This window comes from Myotis brandtii, unplaced genomic scaffold, assembly GCF_000412655.1.
Source record: "Myotis brandtii unplaced genomic scaffold, ASM41265v1 scaffold344, whole genome shotgun sequence".
Classification (NCBI taxonomy): Eukaryota; Metazoa; Chordata; class Mammalia; order Chiroptera; family Vespertilionidae; genus Myotis; species Myotis brandtii.
The window spans coordinates 5,536,214-5,559,222 of NW_005363247.1; the positions used below are offsets into that span (position 1 = coordinate 5,536,214).

At 38.7% G+C, this 23,009-nt stretch overlaps 1 protein-coding gene across 5 annotated transcripts in view; it reads right to left on the reverse strand.

Annotated features, from left to right (window-relative positions):
- FAM172A (family with sequence similarity 172, member A) overlaps window positions 1–23,009 on the reverse strand; it is a 357,065-nt gene that overhangs the window by 121,154 nt on the left and 212,902 nt on the right. For 4 of the 5 annotated variants that reach the window (XM_014543960.1, XM_014543961.1, XM_014543963.1 and 1 more), the window contains 2 exons: window positions 19,638–19,754; window positions 9,892–9,976 (listed from right to left, as the gene is read on the reverse strand). In XM_014543960.1, the coding sequence (XP_014399446.1) occupies window positions 9,892–9,976; window positions 19,638–19,754 (202 nt within the window). Of the gene's footprint in view, window positions 1–1,383; window positions 1,446–9,891; window positions 9,977–19,637; window positions 19,755–23,009 lie in introns of those variants that run through there. The other variant, XM_014543962.1, reaches the window with a different exon arrangement.

Genomic DNA, 23,009 nt, shown 5'->3' on the forward strand with positions numbered 1-23,009 from the left:
CTGCTCGCCCCCAACTGCCCCCCCTGCCAGCCTGATCACCCCTAACTGCCCCCCACTGCCGGCCTGCTCGCCCCCAACTGCCATCCCCTCCTGGCCTGATAGCCCCTAACCGCCTCTGCCTTGGCCCCGCCACCATGACTTTGTCCGGAAGGTCTCCCGGTCTAATTAGCATATTACGCTTTTATTAGTATAGATTATAGTTGACATACAATATTATATTAGTTTCATGTATACAACATAGTAATCCAACATTTATATACCTTATGAAGTGGTCACCACGGTAACTCTAGTAACCATCTGTTACCAAAGAGTTATTACAATATTATTGACAATATTCCTTATGCTGCAAATTACATCTCCATGACTTATTTTATAAGTGGAAATTTGTACTTCTTCATCCCCCTTCCTTTTCCAGTTATTTAACTTACTTTTAAAAATTTATCTTTATTGTTGAAAATATTACAGATGTCCCCCTTTGTTTCTCCCATTGACCCCCTACTCCCCACTCCAAACCCCTCCCCAGGCCTTCACCCCACTATTATCTATGTCCATGGTTACTTTATTTCTTTATAAAAACTTATTAAGAGTAGTTTGAACAGTGCTTGCCTTCTTGTCATATAACTTATGATACAGTTCAAGCAAACCTTTTCTATGCCTTGGCAAATTATCACACTCCTAAGTCAGATCAGCTTCCAACATTTTATCCTTTACACTTCCAATGTCATGAAATATCTCAGAGTTCATTTGATGTGAAGTGTTTTTGTTTGTTTGTTTTGCTAGTGTCATTTCCTCTGGGACATCTTCATCTTTTTCATCACAAACACTTTCTAATTTCATTTCCAGCATTTCATTTCTTTCCTGCACTTTTATCTTTGTTGGCCAAGTCTCTCTTTTGATCATCCATTTTGTAAAATGGAAGTTAGTGCTATCTGTGTATGAATTGAATAGCAGATATACAGTGATAAGTCAGCGACAGATTTTGACAGAAGTGCTGACTGGCCACTGATCATAATGTGCCATCTACCATTTAGATAGAAATTTGTACTTAGTGCAATCATTCACACTTAATATATTGTGGTAACTGAAATTTGAACTTTTTTTCCAGGGGAGTTGGTGTTATTTAGCTAAACTATGGTGGCTGAAATTTGTATATACTGGAACCTTGCAAAGCGAGGACCACCTATATTTTGAGTCCTAACTATATGCCCAGTACTATTTTAATAGTCCTATGTAGGTTATTTCACTTAATTCTGACAAAACCCAATGTGTTGGTTCTAGTATTATCTACATCTTATAGATAATGTGATTGTATATCTTTATCTGGCCATATCATAGAATTCTCCACATATTTGGGAGAATACAAATTTCCCACAGTCATGATAAATCTAAAGCTCTTCATCATAAATGTTGATTATGGAGTTTGAAATGAAAAGTAACATATTCATCTGGAACATATATTTAAAGTACAACATAATAACATGGAGTGAAGGTGAAAATTTAATTTAGGGTTTCTTATAATAGCCTCATTTATAGAAATCATTGCTACATAAACTTAAAATTATGTTCATGTGTCTTTGCCCAAATTTTCAACAAGTAACTTCTACAGTATTTTAGAAATTATAAAATTCTGTAATATAACTGAATTCTGTCAAGGATTGTGCCATGAAATTTTTCAAAATATCTGTAAACTAGCTGGTACATGATTACTTTATTTATTAGTATAACATATTGAATACCTGAGGTGAGATATGTATGACTGAAGGGGATATTAACAGACAATATGGACAGAAATACTAGTACCAATTCTCAAAGAATATTTGCACATGATATATTAGTTAAATCCATTTTGATGACTAAAAACTGAAGTCACTGGTCAAACAAATTATCTCTCAAAATTTATAATTAAATATAACTATTCTCCTTTAAAGTAAGACTATATTTTAAGAATATGATGAAACAGCCCTAGCTGGTCTGGTTCAGTGGATAGAGCGTAGGCCTGCAGACTGAAAGGTCCCAGGTTTGATTCTGGTCAAGGGCACATGCCCAGGTTGCAGGATCGATCCCCAGTGGGGGGTGTGCAGGAGGCAGCCCATCAATGATTCTCTGTCATCACGGATGTTTCTATCTCTCTCTCCCTCTTCCTTCCTCTCTGAAATCAATAAAAATATATTGAAAAAGAAAAGAATATGATGAAACAAAACCTTAAAAAATACCCCTTCTTTTAAAGTGCTGATAATCAACTTAGAACATCTTGGGATTTTATAAATAGAACATATTTGGCCTATCCATGGTGCCTAATGTTCATTTTGAATTTTCACTTCATACCAAAGTATTTATTTTAGATGTTGTGAATTATGTCTAGAAAGCAATGCAATTTCTCTGATGAGGTTTGTTTTGGGTTATTTTTGCCAGCAGATACATTATCTCTGGTGATTTGATGTCTCTCAGTGACAGGACAGAGTTGGCAGGGAGGGTAGGGTGTAGGTGGGAGCAGACAGGGAATATGTCAAGAGAAGAGACCTTGTGACTTGAGGGAGGCATGTATCCCATAGTCAAAGAGAAGTAAAGCTCAGTGGACTCAGTGAACACCACAGGTCAGGCAGGCGCAGGCAGAGACTGTGGGCTGGGGGAGATGTGATGCCAGAGGCTATAGGAATCCCTAGGTGGGGAGACTGAAGTCAGGAGGACAGAGTAGACAAAAACTGTAAGAGTCATACACAGAGACTAGACCAGATGAGACACACACACACACACACACACACACACACATACAGAAAGCCATCAAGAGCAGTGACCCAGACAGAACTTGACACAGAGGTAGAGAAATAGGGGACAAGTGAAGCACAGCCATGGCAAGGAGACCAATACTTATGGTAAAAAGGACAAAAGTTTCTGTCTTAGGTACCAGTGATCCTCAACTTACTTTTCCAACAATTGGGAACATAGCATTAAGAGCCATTAGACACTGCTATGGGGACAGTAAAAGTAACAGCTCTTCCAAATTAATTCATAACTTTCAAGTACAAATACAAATTCATATTATTCAATTATGTATCCCAAAGCATTCAAAAAATAATTAGTCTTACAATTTTTTATCTTTAAAGGGAAGAGTTAGCTCAGTAAAAGGAGATTGCCACCTTTACTGCCAAATTCTTCGAAGGATTTTCACAAATTGGTTCAGAAAGCTGTAAAAAACATGGTGGCTATTTTTAATTTTTTTAAAAGTGAGATTTCTGGAATGAAACTACTTATATTCACTGTGATTACTGGAAAACTGAGAGTCAAAATCACGGGATCACATTGAACCTGATTAAGTATGCAAATATTGGTGATCTACATAAATATCATATAGAATTTAGATAGGTTATTTTAAATGATTCTTTAAATCCCCAGAATTCCTGATTCCAATTAATTATCATGAATGATTCACTGAAAGCACAAGAATTTCTGGTGGTCAACTTTTAGAACACTTATCCCTTAAATTAACTAATAATTATTAGGTAGCATAGAACAATGAATAGGGAAGCTAACTGATGAATAACAGCTACAAGGCCAATTCTAGAGTAAAGAACAAAAACTGCCTGAGAAGTACTATTTATTTACTGAAAGCATCATTTAAAGGATTAAAATATCTATCCTTTGAATGAATGCAACAATTCTTGTATAGTACATGGAGTCAAAAAGTGAGACAGTATCATATATGCTAATATGCCCTGACTTTTAAGGTCTGTTTGTAAGGCAAAGTATAGATTTTCAATTACCTAATTAACTTGAGCTGAGTCTAAAAACATATTAAACAACTCAACTTGTCTATACATTCTGAATGACACCACATTCTAGAAGCAATTACTGTAGATTTTTCATTGCTATCTTTAGAAGGAAGTGATTATTCACTAACAAAGAAGAGATATAACTCCTTAGTGTCATTTTCTCAAGACATATTTTCAGCAATAAAGTGAAGTGAATATTTAGCAAATATTCAGTAAGTTTAGTCAATGTAAACAGTCAATCTGGATGAAATTAGGGTTACATTAGCACGTTTTCTACAATTCAAATTCACCTAGAAATTACTAATTTCCCACTGTCTTTTCTGGAGGGGAAATAAGGCTTGACAGTTTAGGAAAATGTTATCAGCAGTCCCCTTCTCCTATATTCACAACCAAGACAAGATCATCTAAATATAGTCAGTTTTCAAGTTTAGTTCTTAACTCTTAAGAGATCTACTAAGGCTCTTTCCCCCCTCCCCCCACATCCTGCTGCTGCTGCTGCTGCTTCTTCTTCTTTTTTTTAAACATTTCTGCTGTTATTGTTCTAATTGTGAGGTGCCCCGATTCACACCAAGTGTTCTAGGTAAGCTGAAATAATAGAGAAAAGCCTGTCTCAAGCATGACAAGAGCAAGAAAAAATGAGAATAATACAAGTTCTGGGAGGAAATATGTTGATAGGCACATAAACCACATCATTTAGTGAATTTAGGTTCAGGCAACAGGTGAAAAATTAAAGCTGTGGGGCAGGGCTTTCCATCCTGTGTGCCTGGTGGTCACAAGTATATAAAAATATTGCCTCCTCATCCTGCAAGTCAGCCAGGAGGGCACCATCGTCTCACCTGGACATAAGCAACCCTGCCTGTGAACTCCAGAGTGCTGAACATATGTTATACTTTTCTATGTGTGTTGTGTAAGGAAGAGTGGGATAGGAATAGCCTCAATAACTTGCTGTTAGCTATACTTACGGTTACCATAAACCTTAGGGTAACATGGGTCTGATGTGTTGGTCAGGTTTTCAAGAACTCAGGACAAGAGACTATGGGGAAGGAATTAGGGCACAGATTTCAGAGCTGAACAGAAACCCTGAAGTCTAGGACAAGGATCTCTAAAGTCAGGAAGGCAATACTGTTGTTTTTATCAATGGGAGGTGGTAGAGGTCAGGACTAGAAGGCATGTCCTAGAAATGTCATCTTCTCAGTGAGGTCTTTCCTGCCACCTCCCTAAAAATTCAAATCCTCTCCTCCACATACATATATTTCAGGCTCTTTCTTCCTGCTTTATATTTCTCCTACCAACTTCCACCATCTAACATACTATATTCTTTCCTATTTACCTTGTTTAATAACTGTCTCCGCTACTAGATGATAAGCTCCATGCAGGACCTTCTCTGCTGTAACTACCTGCTATGTCTGTCCCTGGAGCAGCTTCAGGCCATAGCAAATACTTGCAGAATGAATGCACATACCCAGAACTGCGTGTAAGGAGCACAGCTGGAGGGAGTGGGAAGTCTAGGAGCCTTAGCAGCAGCCTTAGAACCAGCCTGGCAAAGAGCAGCCTGTCAGCCATGCGCCAGCCAAACAAGCTGTGTCCAGACTTGTAAGAAGTCAGAAGATGTCAATCTCTGTAACCTTGTCTGGTTTCCAACATTCAGGTTTTGCTTTCCTTTCATTCACCCTGGGAGAATGCCTCCTCAGACACGGCCAAAAATTATATTAGCTATCTTTGGGGAGCAGCACACCATGCAAGATCACTTCTAATTTCATCTTTACTGCTACCCAAATGTTGCTTTAAGCTTTACTGTGCCCCGATTTATTTGACCTACTGAGCATTTTTCGTTCCACTGGTAGTTTGCCTTTTGATTTTGTCACTGTATTTTCTACCTTTCTGTGACTCTGGTTTCTGTATACTATTTTGTGACCATACCAATGTCACAGAAAACATAGGAAAACACAAATAACTAAGTTACTTATTGTTTAAAAATAAAATTAGATAAGGAAATGGAAAGGAGAGTATTTTTAGAAATGCCTTTTCACTCCTATAGGATTCAAATGATCAATAATAGTCTTAAAATAAATTATAGCCTTAAATTCTAAAATGCCTAATGAAAATATATAGCACCACATTACTTTTTACAGCGCCTTCCTTCTGGTGAACTCAAATACCCCTCCAGACACTTAAAAAATTATCTTCATAACATTTCTATAAATGAGCAGATATTTGCTGTTGCCATTTTATAACAAATGTACAAACAATCAGTGTGGGCTATACTCTAAACCAGATCCTATTAACCTATTACATAATTCTCTGAGTAACAGTGTTTTTAGCTGACTGATATTACTAGTAGGAAACACTATTAATAGGAAAAAGTGGGGCACTAGACACATACTCAAGATCCGTCAAAATTCCACCATTCACTATATGTTATGACAACTGAAAAGTCAGACTTCATTTTAAGTAGAAGGTGCAACATTGCCCACTCTTAAGCATGGCATTGTCAAGTATTACATTTGCTTTCAAAAGAAAAGTAAGAACAATATAACTATAGTGAAATAATTATCAGTGACATTTTAAGTATAATTTAAAAACTGTATTTTATCTATTCTTAAAATATATAGTCACAGGTAACAACATTCATAAAATTAAACTATTATGATCAATAGATCTATTTTTGTGTAAAGGAAAACACAAGTTTTTGTGTTTTCACTCACTCCTATAGGATTAAATTTAGTAATTACTACATATTTAGTAATAATGGAAAAATACAGTATTAAATGAATATGTATTTTTATAGGAAATTTTATTGCTATGACCATGAAACTTCCAGTCAAAAGATAAGAAGCATATTACAACAACAAAAACTCTATAATGTTGAAAGCTGGAAAAAAAGACTTCGCTAAATTGAACATATAGTTTGAATACCCATTACTAACCAGTGTTCAGTACACATATTGAAATCTTCAAATAATACTAACATTTTAAATTATAGATAACAGAATTATTGATCAGAGAATTTCAGGTGATTCAAATGTACTTCAACAACCTTTGGTTATTTCCATTTGAATTTCCTGCCATCACCATAATTGCTATCACCTCAATTAAGTAGGTCATAAAACAATTTCATCATTTTTTCTCCTTAATTGAATTCCCTTTTCTTTTCCCCTATTCTAGCAATGGTATTTTCATTATTCCAGTAACATTTCACTGGAACTTACCATTGTCTCTTCCTTTTCTATTAGCCTCCACAACCCATCTATTTATCATCAAGGAGTGTCGAGTCCTATTTGTTAGGGCTCTCCCACCCTCGCTGTTCCCACTGCTGCCTCTCCAGTACATGCCATCAACCTCATATACCAGCTCTATCACCACAGCCTGCTGAGTCTACTGTTTTCTGGCTTCTCGCTTCCCTCAAATCTTTTTTAAAACCCCATTTTTGATTATGTTACATCCCTTGTTAACATTTTTGTAAGGATTATTTAAGGGAAATCACTGATTTTGATTGAAAGCTGTTCAGTTTTTATAAGTTGGTGTGGAAAATACTGGGGTGCCGGCCCTAACTCTTTTATCATTTGATGCAACCTAATGTTGATACCAGCTTCACAAGAAAGAACCTACCCACTAGCAGAAGGCCAGGAAATAGTTCTTTAAAAAATGTGTTTTGTTTTGTTTTGGGGGAAAAAACAGTCATGACAACCTATTGTTGACTGCTATGTCCCCAGTACTTGGAATATAATAAATGCTCAATAAATATTTGAAATAGGCAGGGGAATGTATAGGGAATCTCCTCCTCATTTAAGCCAAATGTGTTGGAATAACATCCCACAGGGAATAGAAGGTTACAGAGAGTAAGTTCTGCCCTAAGAAAAATTGGGTCAGAGAAGAGCTGAATAGTGAGATGACTTAATGTAAGATCAAATGAGTGTGATAAGAAACTTAGTATCTTCTCTCTGATAAACTGTACAGCCAAGTCTAATGTGGCAGTAGGGGAACAAGTAGAGCAGTGGTTCTCAACCTTGGCTGCACATTAGAATCACCTGGGAATCTTTTTAAAATCCTGATTTCTGGGCCTCATCCTCCAGAAATTCTGTTTCTTTGTTACTAATGTTGTGGCCCCACCCAAGAGGTTCTGGGTTGGCAGGAGGTGCTCACTCTTACACCCCTGTCCTTGGTAGCTTGCTTGCCTGCTGCTGCCATTGTGGCCCCACCCCATAACAAAGAAACAGAATTTCCAGAGGCTGAGGCCCAGAAATCAGGATTTTAAAAAGATTCCCAGGTGATTCTAATGTGCAGCCAAGGTTGAAAACCACTGAAGTAGAGGAATGAATTGTCTTCAATGAGTTTTTTAGTGCCTTTTTAGAAAGAGTGGCTCTTAACCCTAAGGTATCAGAGCAAAGATGAGCTTTATAAGGCTTTAGTCTCAAAAAAGTTAAGGTTGCTTTTACTTAAGCTTGAGACCACGAGAGTTGAAGTTTAAACCTACTGCATTAATAATTATCTACTACTGTGGAACAAATCACCTCAAAATTTGGTAGCTTAAAACAAGACACATCACCCACAGTTTCTGTGGGTCAGGAATCTGAGCATGGCTTAGCTGGATAATTGGTACCGGGTCTCTCACAGGCCACAGTCAAGGTCTTGGCTGGGGTTGCAGGCATCACAAAGCTCAACTGGGACAGGATCCTCTTCCAAGGTCACTCATGTGGCTGTTGGCAGGCCTCAGGTTCTCACTGGCTCTTGGCCAGAGACACCAATTCCTTGCCACATGGACCTCTCCACAGAGCGGCTCACAACATGACAGCTGGCTGCCATCAGAGAAAGCAAGTGCGGGGACAAAAAAGAGCCTTAGGCTTGCCAACATTCACTGGTCTTACCATGTTCCCCATGACCCTTACGCAGCAGGCTTGATAGAATGGTGAAAGGACTTTTTGAAGACTCAGTTATAGTGTCTTCTAGGATGAGACAATGTCCTCTAGGAAGTGATATTTGCTCTAAATTAGCATTTAATAGACTGTCCTATTTCTCCCAGATCTGGGAATGAAGGGGTGGAAATGGGACTGACCTCTCTTCTTATTACCCTTAGTGACCTACTAGCAAAACTGTTCCTTCCCATTCCCATGATTTTAGGCTATAATGATAGTGAAATTTATTTATAACAGTTCTTTACCTAGTACTTAAAATGCTGTCCAAATTATTTCCTTCAAATGCATAAACATGTCTGCAACTCTTAATATGTAGTGATTCACTCTCTCCTCTGAATGCTGCTTAGAGTAGTTCATGTTCAAAACTTCTGCTTATTTTTTGGCGTCTATGGTCAAACCAAGCCATATCTGGTTCTGTAGCCATAACCAGATATCATCGCTCAATTTGTGTTTACTATCAACAATGGTTGAGAATGGTGAAAGCCAAAACCAGAAGCAATCTAGAGATTAGAGACAAAAGTACAAAGTCTGTAGGCTGGGAACCAGTGTCAGCCATCCATCCACTGTCTGGAGCCCACCTAAGGGGCTCACCCTCCACTTCCTTCCTTTCAGTAGCAGCCAGTTCTGCCTTCGTTTCCTGAGAACATCTTCATATCCATTCTAGCACTTATTCCTTACATTGCTCTGTTTCTTTTGACTAAAATGCCATCCTGTATATCTTCTGACAATCCAAATCCTAACACACAAAGTCCAGCCAAAATCTTCTGCATGAAAACCTTTCCTAAAGACTATATGCCACAGCAGTCTCTTTTTCCAAATTCAGAGACTTGACTGCCTATTGTATCACTGAATTGGTACTCAATCAGAGACAAATATTCTGAGATCCTGTATGGCTACCCAGTCCTTGTCTTATAATCAACTTTTAATTTATGGACATCTTGTTTCCCTAAGCTTCAACAGCAACTGTCTTCAGTACTCTCAGATTGTTTCACCTATTCATCTTTACGGAGTTTGATGGTACACATTTTTAGCTACTTAACAAATTTCTGGTAGTGGATCAGACCCATGCCGTATATTATCAATAACTCGTTTGAAGATTCAAAGCAGAACAACATGCTTAATTTGCAAAACAGAATTCCACATTTCATAAGCATATTTTTTTCACCTTAAAAAACACACAAAACCCATACATCTCATCAAACACATACCTGCAGAGACTCGGGGGCAGTCAGGCAGCATGGACTCCACTGAAGTGTCTAATGGTTCTGAGCTAGAGACCCAATTACAGCAGTTCTGCAATGTAATAGAGACAATTTCCTGTTGAAGCATAATTTAAGCCAAGACCAACTTTTCAGGTTGTAGAGATTAATTTATCCACTAGAAGTATATTCAATTTATTTTTCATACACTATAAAAGGTTTTCTTATGCAAACAGTCAGTAATTATTGATGACCTACATGACTGTGGAAAGTTTATCTTCTACAGTTCAGCAAATCATGTGTGTTGATATTAAGAATACAGGTGACCTTCATTAAACCATCCTATATAATAAAAACCTATTATGCAAATTGTCTTCTCAACGGAAGTTTGACCACCAGAGGGCGGCATGGAACATAGTGGGTGTTGGTGACACACTGTGACCTCTCGCCGGCTACCTGGGGGAGGGGGTGACGGGGACAGAGGTGTGGTGAGAATGCGGGGTGTCCGCTGAGCTTGCTCTCACTCCCACTGCTACCCTCCCCCAGGACGCCAGGGCTCGCACACCGGGGAAGCCCCCGTACTCAGGTGCCGGGCACCCGTGAGGAGCCCACGCCGCACCTGCACAGTGTCATCTGGGTGAGCCAGGCTGCAGCCACCGGGACCACAGGGGCTGGTTGGGCTCCCTGTGGTTTCGCGAAGAGCCAGTCTGCGAGACCAGCTGGGAGATAGCGTGCTGCCTGTCTGGCTTCCATGCAGCGCCACTGGGTGGCCAAGAGGCCCATGCTGCGCTCCAGCCTGCAATGTCCGGTCGCACTCACAGCATCTCCATGTGGAGACTTGGGCACTGTGACTCAGACAGAGGGGGATGCTCGGGGGCCCGGGGGACCAGGTGCTGCCCAGGGCCCAGAGATCAGCTGGGACCTGCCCTTCCACACCAGATGCTTGTACTTCGATTGCTGGGCAGGCCTAAGGACCGTACTCGTGCACGAATTTCATGCACCGGCCCTCTAGTGATGTAATATATTTCCAAGAGAAGGCTAGGATTATAATTAAAAGAAACTAAAAAGGGTGTCCATTATTAACTTTTAGATAGAAATTAATATTATTTTGAACACGTGAAAAAGTAGCTACATTTTAAAACTATATTCTTTGTCTTTGTAATACTAGAAGAAATAGATTTTATACTTACTCCTCAAAATCTGGCCCTTATAATGATACCATCTCTTAATTTTTACTTCAACCTGGATCAATGAATGATGTATTAAAGAGTTCAAAAGAAACACAATCTGGTGAATTGTAGCGGTGTGTCTGAGGACACAAAGCTTTCAATAGTAAAGATAATAATAACTTACAATTCAGACAAATGAAATAAAAATAATTTATATTCCTTCCATACATTTTAAATCTGATTTTAAGTCTGGCTCAAAAAATGTGATTAACCTCATATATGTCTCTTAAAAAATTTCCAACACACACACACACACACACACACACACACACACACACACACACACACTGAATTTCCAAACAGATTTTATTTTAAAAGAAATCATCCCATCAATCATGTTGGAAAAATCGCTGATTGCCATTCTGGTAAACAACCACGTATTGTGTATTTTTAGATGCTTGCTGCCCTGGTTGTGCACCATGGAATCCGTCCTCACTGTGGAAAGATCCTTGACTGGTAGATCAAGTGTCTTATTGTGTTTCCTTAATTCATTCTGTCTGGAAGAAGATGTCAGCTGTGTTGCAGTGAGGAGAGAATTTCAAAGGCCCCAGTCCCCACCAATAAAGGCTGAGGAATGGCTTTTGAATAGATTTGTCAAGGCAACCCTACTGTTCTGGGACCAGGGAGAGCAGGAATAACATAAAGGAAGGGTTGCTGTATGAGATTAGAAAGTGAAGTTCACAAAGCATGGCAGATTTTTGTAAGAAACAGTAGATCAATGAAACTATTGAACTGTGTGGAAAAAAATCCATGAAAACAAACACAACATCTAGTAATGTTCTTAAATGCTTTCTCTCTTTTTTATATTTAAAATGGATAAAATATTAGTGTTTTCTTGTATTATAAAAGCTTGAGGGTTTAAAGTGGATATGTATTCTTAACTTGTACTCCTAATCTTAATTAGCAGCTGAATGCAAAATTATACAATATAAAAGAACAGAAATTATAAAAGAAATGGGGTTTTAGAAGATATTTCATACATTTGAAATAAGTCAAATTAATATTACTATTGATAGAATACCACATCAGAGAGTTCTGGATAATGCAGAAGATTAGCAGACAATTAGCCAGCTTTTATATACAATGTGACACTTGCTTGTAAGAAATAAGTATTCTCCAAAGCAGTGTCAAGATATGTAAATGGATGATTTGTTTTATCATTCATCACAGCCCCTAATAAATTCAAAAATCATGACTTCTATAGGTACTAAAAATAGGCTCCCAATGATACAGGGAGATAGCTTCAATGAAGAATGACTTTCTCTTTCTCTCTCTCTTTCTTAAACAATTCAGTCTTTTCAATGACAGCAATTAGCACTACCGAAAGACAGGCAGCGATTAGGCATATATTTTAATTATTATTCATCCTAGTAGTACCTCCAAATCTGATGAAAGTCAGCTATTACCCAGGTGATATGTCACTCTTAATACTGCCCACATACACTTCACATATGTAAAACTATGTCTTATAGGATATTTCTAGTATTAATAAAAGTGATGGTACATTACAATGTGCAGGCGATTAATCATTTTTTAACTCGTTACCACTGAATTTAAAAAGCTGAACAAAATGGATTTTATCCAGGTCACTTTTAACTTAAACATTTAAAGCAAAATGTAGTTAACATTTTATGATTCTGAAATTTGTTTTTATCTAGGCATATGTTTGGGCTTTAAATTTTTTTTGAAATTATGTTTTTATTGATTTTAGAGAGAAGGGAGAAGGAGAGAGAGACACATTGATGAGAGGGAGAAATATTGATTGGCTGCCTCCTGTACGCCCCCGATTGGGAATCAAACCCGCAACCTGGACATGTGCCCTCTTGGTGCAAAGGACAATGCTCAACCAGTGAGCCACACCAGCCAAAGTACATGTTTGGGCTTTGCTCTCTCATAAAAATAGGGTAAAAAAATAAACATGTTATAATTAAAAGTATGTACAAAACTTCTCAGGAATGACAAAGTACCTGTATAGAATGGTAAAGGTTTGATACCATAAATTTTATCAGTGTATACATGTGCATGTGTGCACTTGTGAAATCTTTATCCTCCCCCAACCCGCCCTGGAAAAAATATATAGAAAACTGGGCAAAACAAGCTAAAAATAGGTTTTCCATGTCATAGAGTATAATGAAATAAAATAATGTAAGCACACTGGGAAATATATGTAAAGAAAGAAGTATGAGAAAGACATACAGCCATAATATATTAAGTCAAACTATCTGAAATTCTATCTTATCCTATCTTATAAAGAGGGAATATGCTAATTGACCCTCACACAAAGATGGTGGTGCCCACATACAATAAGGAGGGAATATGCTAATTGACTACCCACCCTCAAAGGTAGCAGCACCCACAGCCAATAAGGAGGGAATATGCTAATTGGCTGCCATGCCCTCAAAGATGGCGGCACCCACAGCCACAAGATGGCGGTGCCCAGTCCCCTGAGCCCCGCCGGGGCGGTAAGCGTGTGGCAAGGCCCGAGTCCCCCAGTTCCCTCAGCTCCCCAGCCGCCTGAGGTGCAGTTAAGCCTCGGATGGCGGCTGCCCAGCCACCCAGGGCCGCCCGAGGCTCAGGTAACCAGGGCCGGCTGAGGCTTGCACTGCTGGCAGTGGCAGCAGCAGAGGTGTGATGGGGGCGTTGTCTTTCCCTGATCGCCTGGTCGCCTCCTGCCCCTGAGGGCTCCCAGACTGTGAGAGGGGGCAGGCCGGCCTGAGGGACGCCCCCTCCAGTGCATAAATTTTCATGCACCAGGCTTCTAGTCAAATATAATTCCCTATTCTGAGATGTGTTTCTATAGTTTAGAAATCAAATCTCTATCACTGTTCTAATGCTTATTCTATCCGTCTTCTCAATGCCCCAGTTTGCCCCCGACTCACCCCAGTTCTTCAGTTGAGATGAACGCTAGCAAAGTGCTGGCGACAGAGGCAGCTCAGTGGGAAAGCACTATTTAGCCCTAGCGAGGTGATTCAGTTGGTTGGAGTGTCGTCCTGTACGCCAAAAGATTGCGGGTTCGATTCCCAATCAGGGCACGCACCTTGGTGGGGGGTCCAATCTCTGGTCAGGGCATGTATGGGAGGCAACTGATTGATGTTTCTCTCTCATATTGATGTTTCTCTTTCTCACTTTCTCCACCTATCCTCTCTCTTTCAACATATTTGGGTGAGGATTAAAAAAAAGAAAATGGATGCCCTATCTAAACTCAAAACATGCTGGAGTGAATGCCCAGTCCCTGGAGATCTATTCTCAGGTGCCCAAGCAGACAACACAGGGCATACTGGACTAGAGGTACCAACAGAGCCATGCCTGAGCCTCATCCCAACCAACAAGCATGAAGAAAGAAGCCCTGGACCAGAGCCAGCATATGAGGATGGATCATGTAACTAGAGTTTCTCTGGGTCTGAGGGAAAAAGAGAAAAATAGTCACTATAAGTGAGTGTTTCTTAAAGTTAAGTGTTTTCAATTTAAAGGTCTTTTACTCTGAAATGATGACCTTATGGGATTTGGGGGTTGTAAATTGTCTTCTTTGTGAAATCCAAAAGCTTGGGAACTATTACTAATGATTAGAAGTGCCTTTGGCCACAGTACTAAGTGACTCTCTTTGACATTTGAACCAAGGGTTTGCAATATTTTAGTGTAGATATGAAATGAATTAATTTTTTTAAATAAAAGTATATTATGTTTAAAGAGAAAATAGATAGTAGGTATTCCTATGCAAGGTATTTGGAAGTATTTGGAGTTTAGGATTTGATTCACTTTTATTTCATTTGTCTGAGTAGTAAATCATCCATGCCTTAGGCACCGATCTTTAATGTGGCAGGTATTGTCTCCTCATACAACAAGAACAATTCACCAGTCTGAGTGTCCAGCACCGACACACAGAGCTGCATGGCGATAGGTAAGGGTTCCTGACCGCTACGGAGAACCATACATTGGGTTGGCTGGAGACTTTCAGAAGCTAGGGGTAAGGCAGCAAATGAAATTTGCCCACTCAGCCTTTTCTATTTTTATTTTTTAAAATAAAAATTATACATTTAAGGTATATAACATGATGTGATATACATGTATATAGTGAAATGTTTTCTTATTATAGTCAAGCTAAATAACAAATCTCACATAGATTTGTGTGTGTGTGTGTGTGTGTGTGTGTGTGTTGAGAAAAACTGAAGTCTATTCTCTTAGCAAATTTCTAGTGTTCAATCCAATATTGTTAAGTACAGTCATCATGCTGACCATCAGGTCTCTAAACTTAGGTAACCTGCATAACTGCAACTTTGTACTCTTTGCCAACATCTCCCCATTTCCTTCATCTCCCTGCCACTGGTAGTCACCGCCTACTCTCTTCTGTGTGTTTACTTTTTTAGATTCCACATATATGTCAGATTATGGAGAATTTTCCTTCCTATGTCTGGCTATTGCACTTGGCATAACGGTCTCCAGGATCATCCTTGCCCATGCAGCCTTTACATCCTGGAGCCTGAGGTGAGAAGTGTCTCTCAGGAGCTGCCTTTGGCCACCTTTGACCTCTCCTCATGAGGCTGGTTAGTATGTGCACTGGGTCTTTTGGTTGGGAGTAGGTTTCACTTGTAGTAATTGCCAAAAGTAACCCTCTCTGACCTTCTTTCTTTAAAGGAAATTGTTATTTTACAATTATACAAGTAATACAAAAATATAGTACTTAACATTCTTTATGTATGCTAAGGAACAGGACTGAAAAATCAGCTTTTTATAGAAAACAAGTACTTAACATCAATAACTTTAAAATATTAATTTAAACTGGCTTACAAAACAAAAGACAGTTTTACTAATTTGCAATCTAACAGGAATGAGTGGGCAGCTTGTACCACTGTCCTACTTTCACATTTTAAAGCGGTGTTGGGTGAAATAATGGAGCCAGTCATGAGGCCGAAAGCACTGTGGCTTCATCTATAACGCGACTGCTATTTTTAGAGAAGACATTCCAGTTTGGCTAAGGTGTTTTTCTTGGGAGGGATATTTGCAAAATATCTCAGTTTCTGAGATGATTCTAAATGAGGCTAGAGCAGGAGGCGAGGAGGAGGTGGACGCCAAGGGACACAAAGGCTCCCCTACCACACCTTCTCCCAATCCCCGTGCTCAAGACAACCATCCTTTCTGTCTACTGACCCCAGGCTTGTTTGTCTTCATTATTTCAAGGAATCTCGCAGAATAGACAAGGACTAATAAAGGTGAAAGAAGAGAGGATGGAGTTTCATCCTAAGTGTTGGAAAACACTGGACTCTTATCTTGCCAAACCACATAAATTATCTACAAGGCGGGGGTCAAACATTTAGTGAGTTCTTACAAGGACACCTGGCATAGTCTTCTATAGTTTCTGATTTTGTTCTTGCTTTAGGGATGAACTCTGAGCAGGGATAATTTCAAAGCTCCATCAACTCTGCTCTAATAATTTTTATCTTTGGGATATTATAGTGTTTTCTATAATAATACATTTCATTTATTTAAATAGTACTATTTGCTTTTCAAGGAGTTTTTTTCTTGCTCATCATGTTTGATTCTCAAAATAGTTCAGGAAGTAGATAAAATAGAAATTACCTCTAATTCACAATTACGAACTAGGCCCAGAAGAACAAAAAAGTGGCTTTCCCAAGACTATAAGTCTAAGCAAAGTATCTGGTACATGCTTGATCTCTAATTATTTATTTACCTAATGAGTAACTAAGCCAGAAACACAATCAAAATTCAGTTCTCCTAACTCCCTACCCATCTCTTTTGTAAGATATTTTGAATATAAAAATCATTCATAAAACAAAAAGAAAATACAGTTCATGTATTTCACATTATTTGGGGATGTGAAGGTTACTATAACAACAATAGCTGTGATTTATTAATCTTCTTTACAGTGCCAACAATGTTTACAAGGTAGGTTTTATATTTTAGAGAGAATATACAAGATATTAAGCAACTTGCCCAAGACTACAGTTAGGTAGGTTTGAATTGAGCTGGGGTTTGAATTTTGGTATGTCATAATGCAAAACTCTTCATGCTGCTTCATGCCTAAGGCATAATCAAGGGAGTTGAAGGAACTATTCAAGAGATAGGTCATTTGTAAAATTTTATAACATTAGAATGTTTTTAACAAAGGCTATTAGCAAAGAAATAACTGGCAGTTTTGATTACATTAAGATGCTTTAAATTACTGCCTATTTCAGTCAGATGAAATCCAAAGAATATATTCTGATTTTGGAAGGGGACACCTTATCTAGTTTTAGTTAGAAATACCTAAAAAAGTAAACCTAAATAAATAGTGTTATATTTGTCATCTAGAATGAGACACAAAGAATGCCCCGTTGAAAAAATAATGAACAGGATATTTCTAGTTTGGGACAGGTCCTAAATTCCACATGGGCTGGAAGCTGTTCATGTATCCATTTGGACAGATAAATAGCACAAAAAAAAAGTATCAGCATGAAATACATAAAATGTCTCTAGAAAAAGTTTAAGCCCTTGGAAGAGACAATTAAGGATTCAGATACATGTAAAAGAAAAAATATGAAAACTAATGTGGTCAGAAAACACCTGGGAGTTAGAATAGATGAAAATAAATCCACCTTTATATGTTTATAGCATTATGAGGAATGGAGTAAAACTATTTTAGACTTTTTATGATAAAGGTACTTTTTCTATTGGGGAATGACAACAACAGTGTAAACAGATAGGTGGTATTATGATAACACCACTATGGGATTATATAGCCTAGTCCTAGTTTTTGAAACTCTTCCAATGTCAACTCAGTCCTTACCATGCACCATGAGGGCTGGTAGATGTTACCCACCACAGCTATGGTGAGCGGTCAGCTGAATAAATGTCTGGGTGTTCCATCAACAAAAACTGAGAAAAAATCTAGGTCAACCAGCTTATTCATATAAGCATGTGATCTGACTAAACAACTGCTATAGCATGATGTGGCTGATGTCAATTGCTTATAATATCAAAAAGGTAAATATAAATAAAAACTTCAGCTGTTTATCTATAACTAGAGGTCTGGTGCATGAAATTCGTGCACCAGTGGGGTCCCTAGGCCTGGCCGACGATCAGGGACGATCGGGTTTCCCGCCTTACCACCTCCTCCTTCCCTCCCTGCCTGCATGCTGCCACTGTATGGTTCCCGGCCTCCCTGCCTTCACCCTCCTCCTTTCCTCACTGCCCTCATTTGCCGCTACCCACCCCTAGTTCCCCCTCCCAGCCTGGGACCTGGCCCCAATCAGGCAATTGGGGCCTGCCGGCTTACGGGGGGTTGTGGGGGGGACCCACCACCACAGAGGGCAGGCGGTGGGCCAATCAGGTCCTGCCAGCTGCAGGGAGAATCCTGGGAAGTTGGCTGCTGGTCCCAAGGAGGGAGCTGGCCCTCGGCCCCCAGGGGAACGGGGCCATGTTCGCCGCCACCCCCTCCTCTCCAATTTCCCATCCCAGCCAGGGGGCTCGGCCCCGATTGGGCCATCGGGGCCTGCAGGCCAGGGATAGGGACCAGGAGGTTGGCTGGCAGGCTCCATCGGCAATCAGGGCCTGCAGGCTGGGGGCAGCTCCTGCACTGAGTGTCTGCCCCCTGGTGGTCAGTGCACATCATAGCAACCGGTTGTTCCAGTTGTTCCATCGTAATGGATGCTTAGGCTTTTATATATATAGATAGAAATAAAGGAAATAATGGGCTGAAAGTTTTGTTTTGTTTTAAGTGGGAGCATAGTCAATGAGTCCCTGTTAGTTTTCAAGTTCACTAGCCCTTAAAAAAAATGACAAGAAGCTTTCTTTTTTTTTTTTTTTAAATATATATTTTATTGATTTTTTACAGAGAGGAAGGGAGAGGGATAGAGAGTTAGAAACATCCATGAGAGAGAAACATCGATCAGCTGCCCCCTGCACGTCCCCTACTGGGGATGTGCCCGCAACCAAGGTACATGCCCTTGACCAGAACCGAACCCGGGACCCCTCAGTCCGCAGGCCGACGCTCTATCCACTGAGCCAGACCGATTAGGGCGACAAGAAGCTTTCTTAACTGGAGGCTGGATCCTGACCAGCTCTAGGGTTTCTTCTAGATTAAGAGTCTGGCAAAACACTATTTCTGCTTTTTATTTCTTCTCCCCCTACTGGCAGTGGTGAGCCAATCCACTTAAGAATTCAGGGAAGGAGGAGACCAGAGTACAGCCAAGTTTCTTTCTTGTAATTAAGTGCACCAGTGGGAAAATTAAATATCAGGGGCTAATAACCTCTTAACAGATCATGACCTTCTTCAGCCAAAGCTCCTACAGTATATTGTATGCATATGTAATATTCTATAGCAAACCAAAAAAGGGAAGAGGACTTTCAAAGTATTTGTTCTTCAGAAGGGTTTTCTCTTATTTCAAATATGTCTAGTTTTTTTTCTATTCCCTCTCAATGTTCTGCCTCTAGAAAGGGCATTTGAGGGTGGAAGGTGATACATGTTGGTGGGGGATCAGGATATAAAGGCTCACGCTCATTCATCTCGACATTGGAAAAACCCAGTCTCACCTCTCTCATCCACTCTCGAATGGTTTTGCCAGCTTCTTGATGCCACACATTGTGAACAGAGTCTGTCAGTGCCACAGCAGTTACCTTGCTTTTCACATCTGCTTCTCGTTGAATCATCTGTTTCAAAAACAGAAAATAAAATATTGGCTATAAGTTTTTTCTACTGGGTGCAGCCTGCTTAGTCATAGATAATAATATTGTATTAAACATACAAAAGCAATATTCATCTCTTGTTCCAAGTTACTCTTTCTGAATGGAATACATGCCTTATTCTTGTCCGGAGATATGAAAAGACCTAACATTTTATTTTAAAAAGATAATTTCACTTAAGTCTTAGAACTATGCAGCTCTGTTATTTTCCATGTGGTTTGACAATTCAAGGATTAAAGGGATCATAGGGGGGAAAAAGAGGATGTCCTTGGGGTTTCTTTTACCAGTTTCTTCTACCACTTCCTATTTCAGTGTTTTAGGGAAGTTAGTACCTGTAGCTCACTGTTAGCTACAGGACTAATTCATATTAATTTTCAGTTGATGGCACATCAGCAAAGAAAGATATCTTGCTTTACTAGCCTGCTCTTCACCATGGCTTTATAATTCCTTGGTGTTTTAAATGTCCACAAAGATCTTCCTCTTCAAAGCCTAGCAATATAAATCTGCTTTCTAATATACTTATTTATGTTGAGAAACTATTCACTTTAACTTCTTTCTGCAGAACGTTATTACTAGAAAATTAAATGGTTACAAAATTTGAAAAAGAGCCGCTTGAAGAAATTGAAGAATTCATCAGTGGTCTATAAGATAAAGAAACTGAAAAATAATAGTTCCAGATTAAAAGAATCATAAAAAGTTTTAATCTACTAACACTAGTGACCCTAATTTAACAAAACAAATGTAAGCAAGATTAATAAAAATTAGTTAAAATACAATAAGTAGAAGCTTTGAATTTCATAGCATGTTCTATTTCCTTATATCATATGTTTCTTTCTCCCTCTAAAAAAAGTGATTTCTCTATCATCTACTGTTTATTTTATGAATTGTATATAAAAATATAGTATCACATTTAAACAAGAAAGCATTCTGAATGGTGATGAAATCTTGTAGGAAAAAACATTGCAAGCTATACTTCGGATATCAAACGATTCCTGTTGGCATTCTAAATTAAAAATGTCTCTCACGCTTTTAAGTTTCTTTAAACCCTGCATATGCACATCCCCTTCCACTGAGCACTACCTAACAGGAATCTAATTCACGTTAATGCTGCCTCAGCAGCATCTCTGCACCTTAAATCTCTGTTCCCGGTGTTTTCTGCTTATATAATGCGGAAATCTTAAAATCAGTGTCGGTTATCAACATGTAATATTACTACAAAAATTCACCTTGCAATACCAATAATTTTTTTAAGAACATAAAATAACACGCTAATTCAATTCTTCACATTCATTATTAAGTAGTTTGCTACCTTCTTCTAGATTTTATTTTAAAAATAGACTCTCATTGGATCATGTTGGCACTAGCATATAAAAATTTAAACCAACATCAGATAATAAAAAGCAAACTTCCACAATAGTGACTCCATCTGGCTTACAAAGAACTTACATGCCCTTACTCTAAACAGTAACACTTTTGAGGATCTCGGGTGACTGTTGCTGAAGTTACAAAATAAGAACATGCTCTCTGGTATTCTAAGAATATGTTTGCATTTTAAAATATTGACCTTGGATTTTGTTGTTAATAGATGCCAATTTATTTATTGTCTGAAGATACTAAATATTGAGTACTGTTGATGAAATGATAAAAAAAAGTGTTAAATAAGCTGAGGATTTAGAAGCAAAAGTAGAAAATCTGGGGATTAAAATTCTACAAACCTGGAAAAATATTTAGTTGTTACATGGACTAATAGAGAAAAAGAACTTTGGCCTGTTTGTCCATAGGGCTGGCATTGCATACAACAGATGTGATGTTGTGCAACTTTTCTTTACATCACATCAAACCATATTATAATCCAGCATGACAACCCCATACACTGTTACAGTATTTTACATCTTAAAAATCAGTTTATATTACATTATTAAAGGTGGGAGATGGTTAAATTACAGAGAATCTCAATGGACAGCTGCTTACAAATGAACACAGTAACAAATAATTTCAAATATTTGACTGTTTCAGTGAAAATTTTAACAGTTTAGTTTCTCAGACTATTGGCCTCTGTTTCAGCCTCGCTGCAACCTCATCTGCTAATACTGGAACTACCTACAACCGCCACTTCTGTCTAAAGCCTTCGTCTGTTTCTTACATTTGTTAGCCTGGTTCATGCCTCCTTCCCCCGCACCCCCCCTCCCCCTTACTGCCTGCACTGGGGATAAGCACTGATGAAAAGTGTAGAGAATGGCAATAGTGAGGGTAGTCTGAACACAAGCATTAAGATTGTTAAAGAGACAGACTTTAGATGGAATGTAGCTAAAGCAAGGAATAGGTGGAGGCCATAATAGTCTAGAAAACCCAGAAATCAGAAAGGAAGCCTTATCACCAAAGTCTTACTAAATGTCAATCATATGAACACCTTTGAAATTCCTTGCAAAATTCTGTTTATATAAGATACAAACATTTTTCTGGGAGAAGATCCTTAGTTTTCATTAGATTTTCAAAGGGATCTGTCTCTAAAAATGATAAAGGACCATGCGATCTCAATGTCTCCATGCATTCTTGAATGAACTATGAAATACCTGTTAAATGATCTCTTCAAACAATTACAATGACATGAATTTAACATCTATATCAATATTTCAAACAGAAAGGATATTCCATTTTTGTTTTTGTATCTTCAATATGGTATCAAGTACTGGATGAAGTGATAAATAACTTTGATATCAGCATCCTGAAGTTCCATGGTTTAATAAGCTATGTGTATGGTAAGGTTACAATATTGCTTGTTTTTATTTGTGTATGTATAATATTTAATTATATCTGAACAGCACTTCACAAATTTCAAAATGAATACATATTCATTCTCACTTTATTCTGAAATAATATGAAATATATGCAAAACTTGTATTATTTCTACATTTGAAGAAGAGGAAACTGAGTGGAGAAATTGGTTAAGGGTCACACAAAGTGACATTTGACCATGACTTTTGTTCTGTGTTCTTTCATCTGTATCACATAGATGTTTCTCAGTAACATACCATAATCTATATATATAAAAAGCCAGCACCCATAACGCCGTAATGACCGAAATGACTGGTCGCTATGACGCCCACTGCGGCCAGCAAACTCAGCCCGATCAGGGGGTGGGGCCAGCGGCCAACCTCCCGCCGCCCCTCCCCCCAGCTGGCCCCTCCCTCGCTGACCCCTAATAGGGGGTGGGTCCGGCTG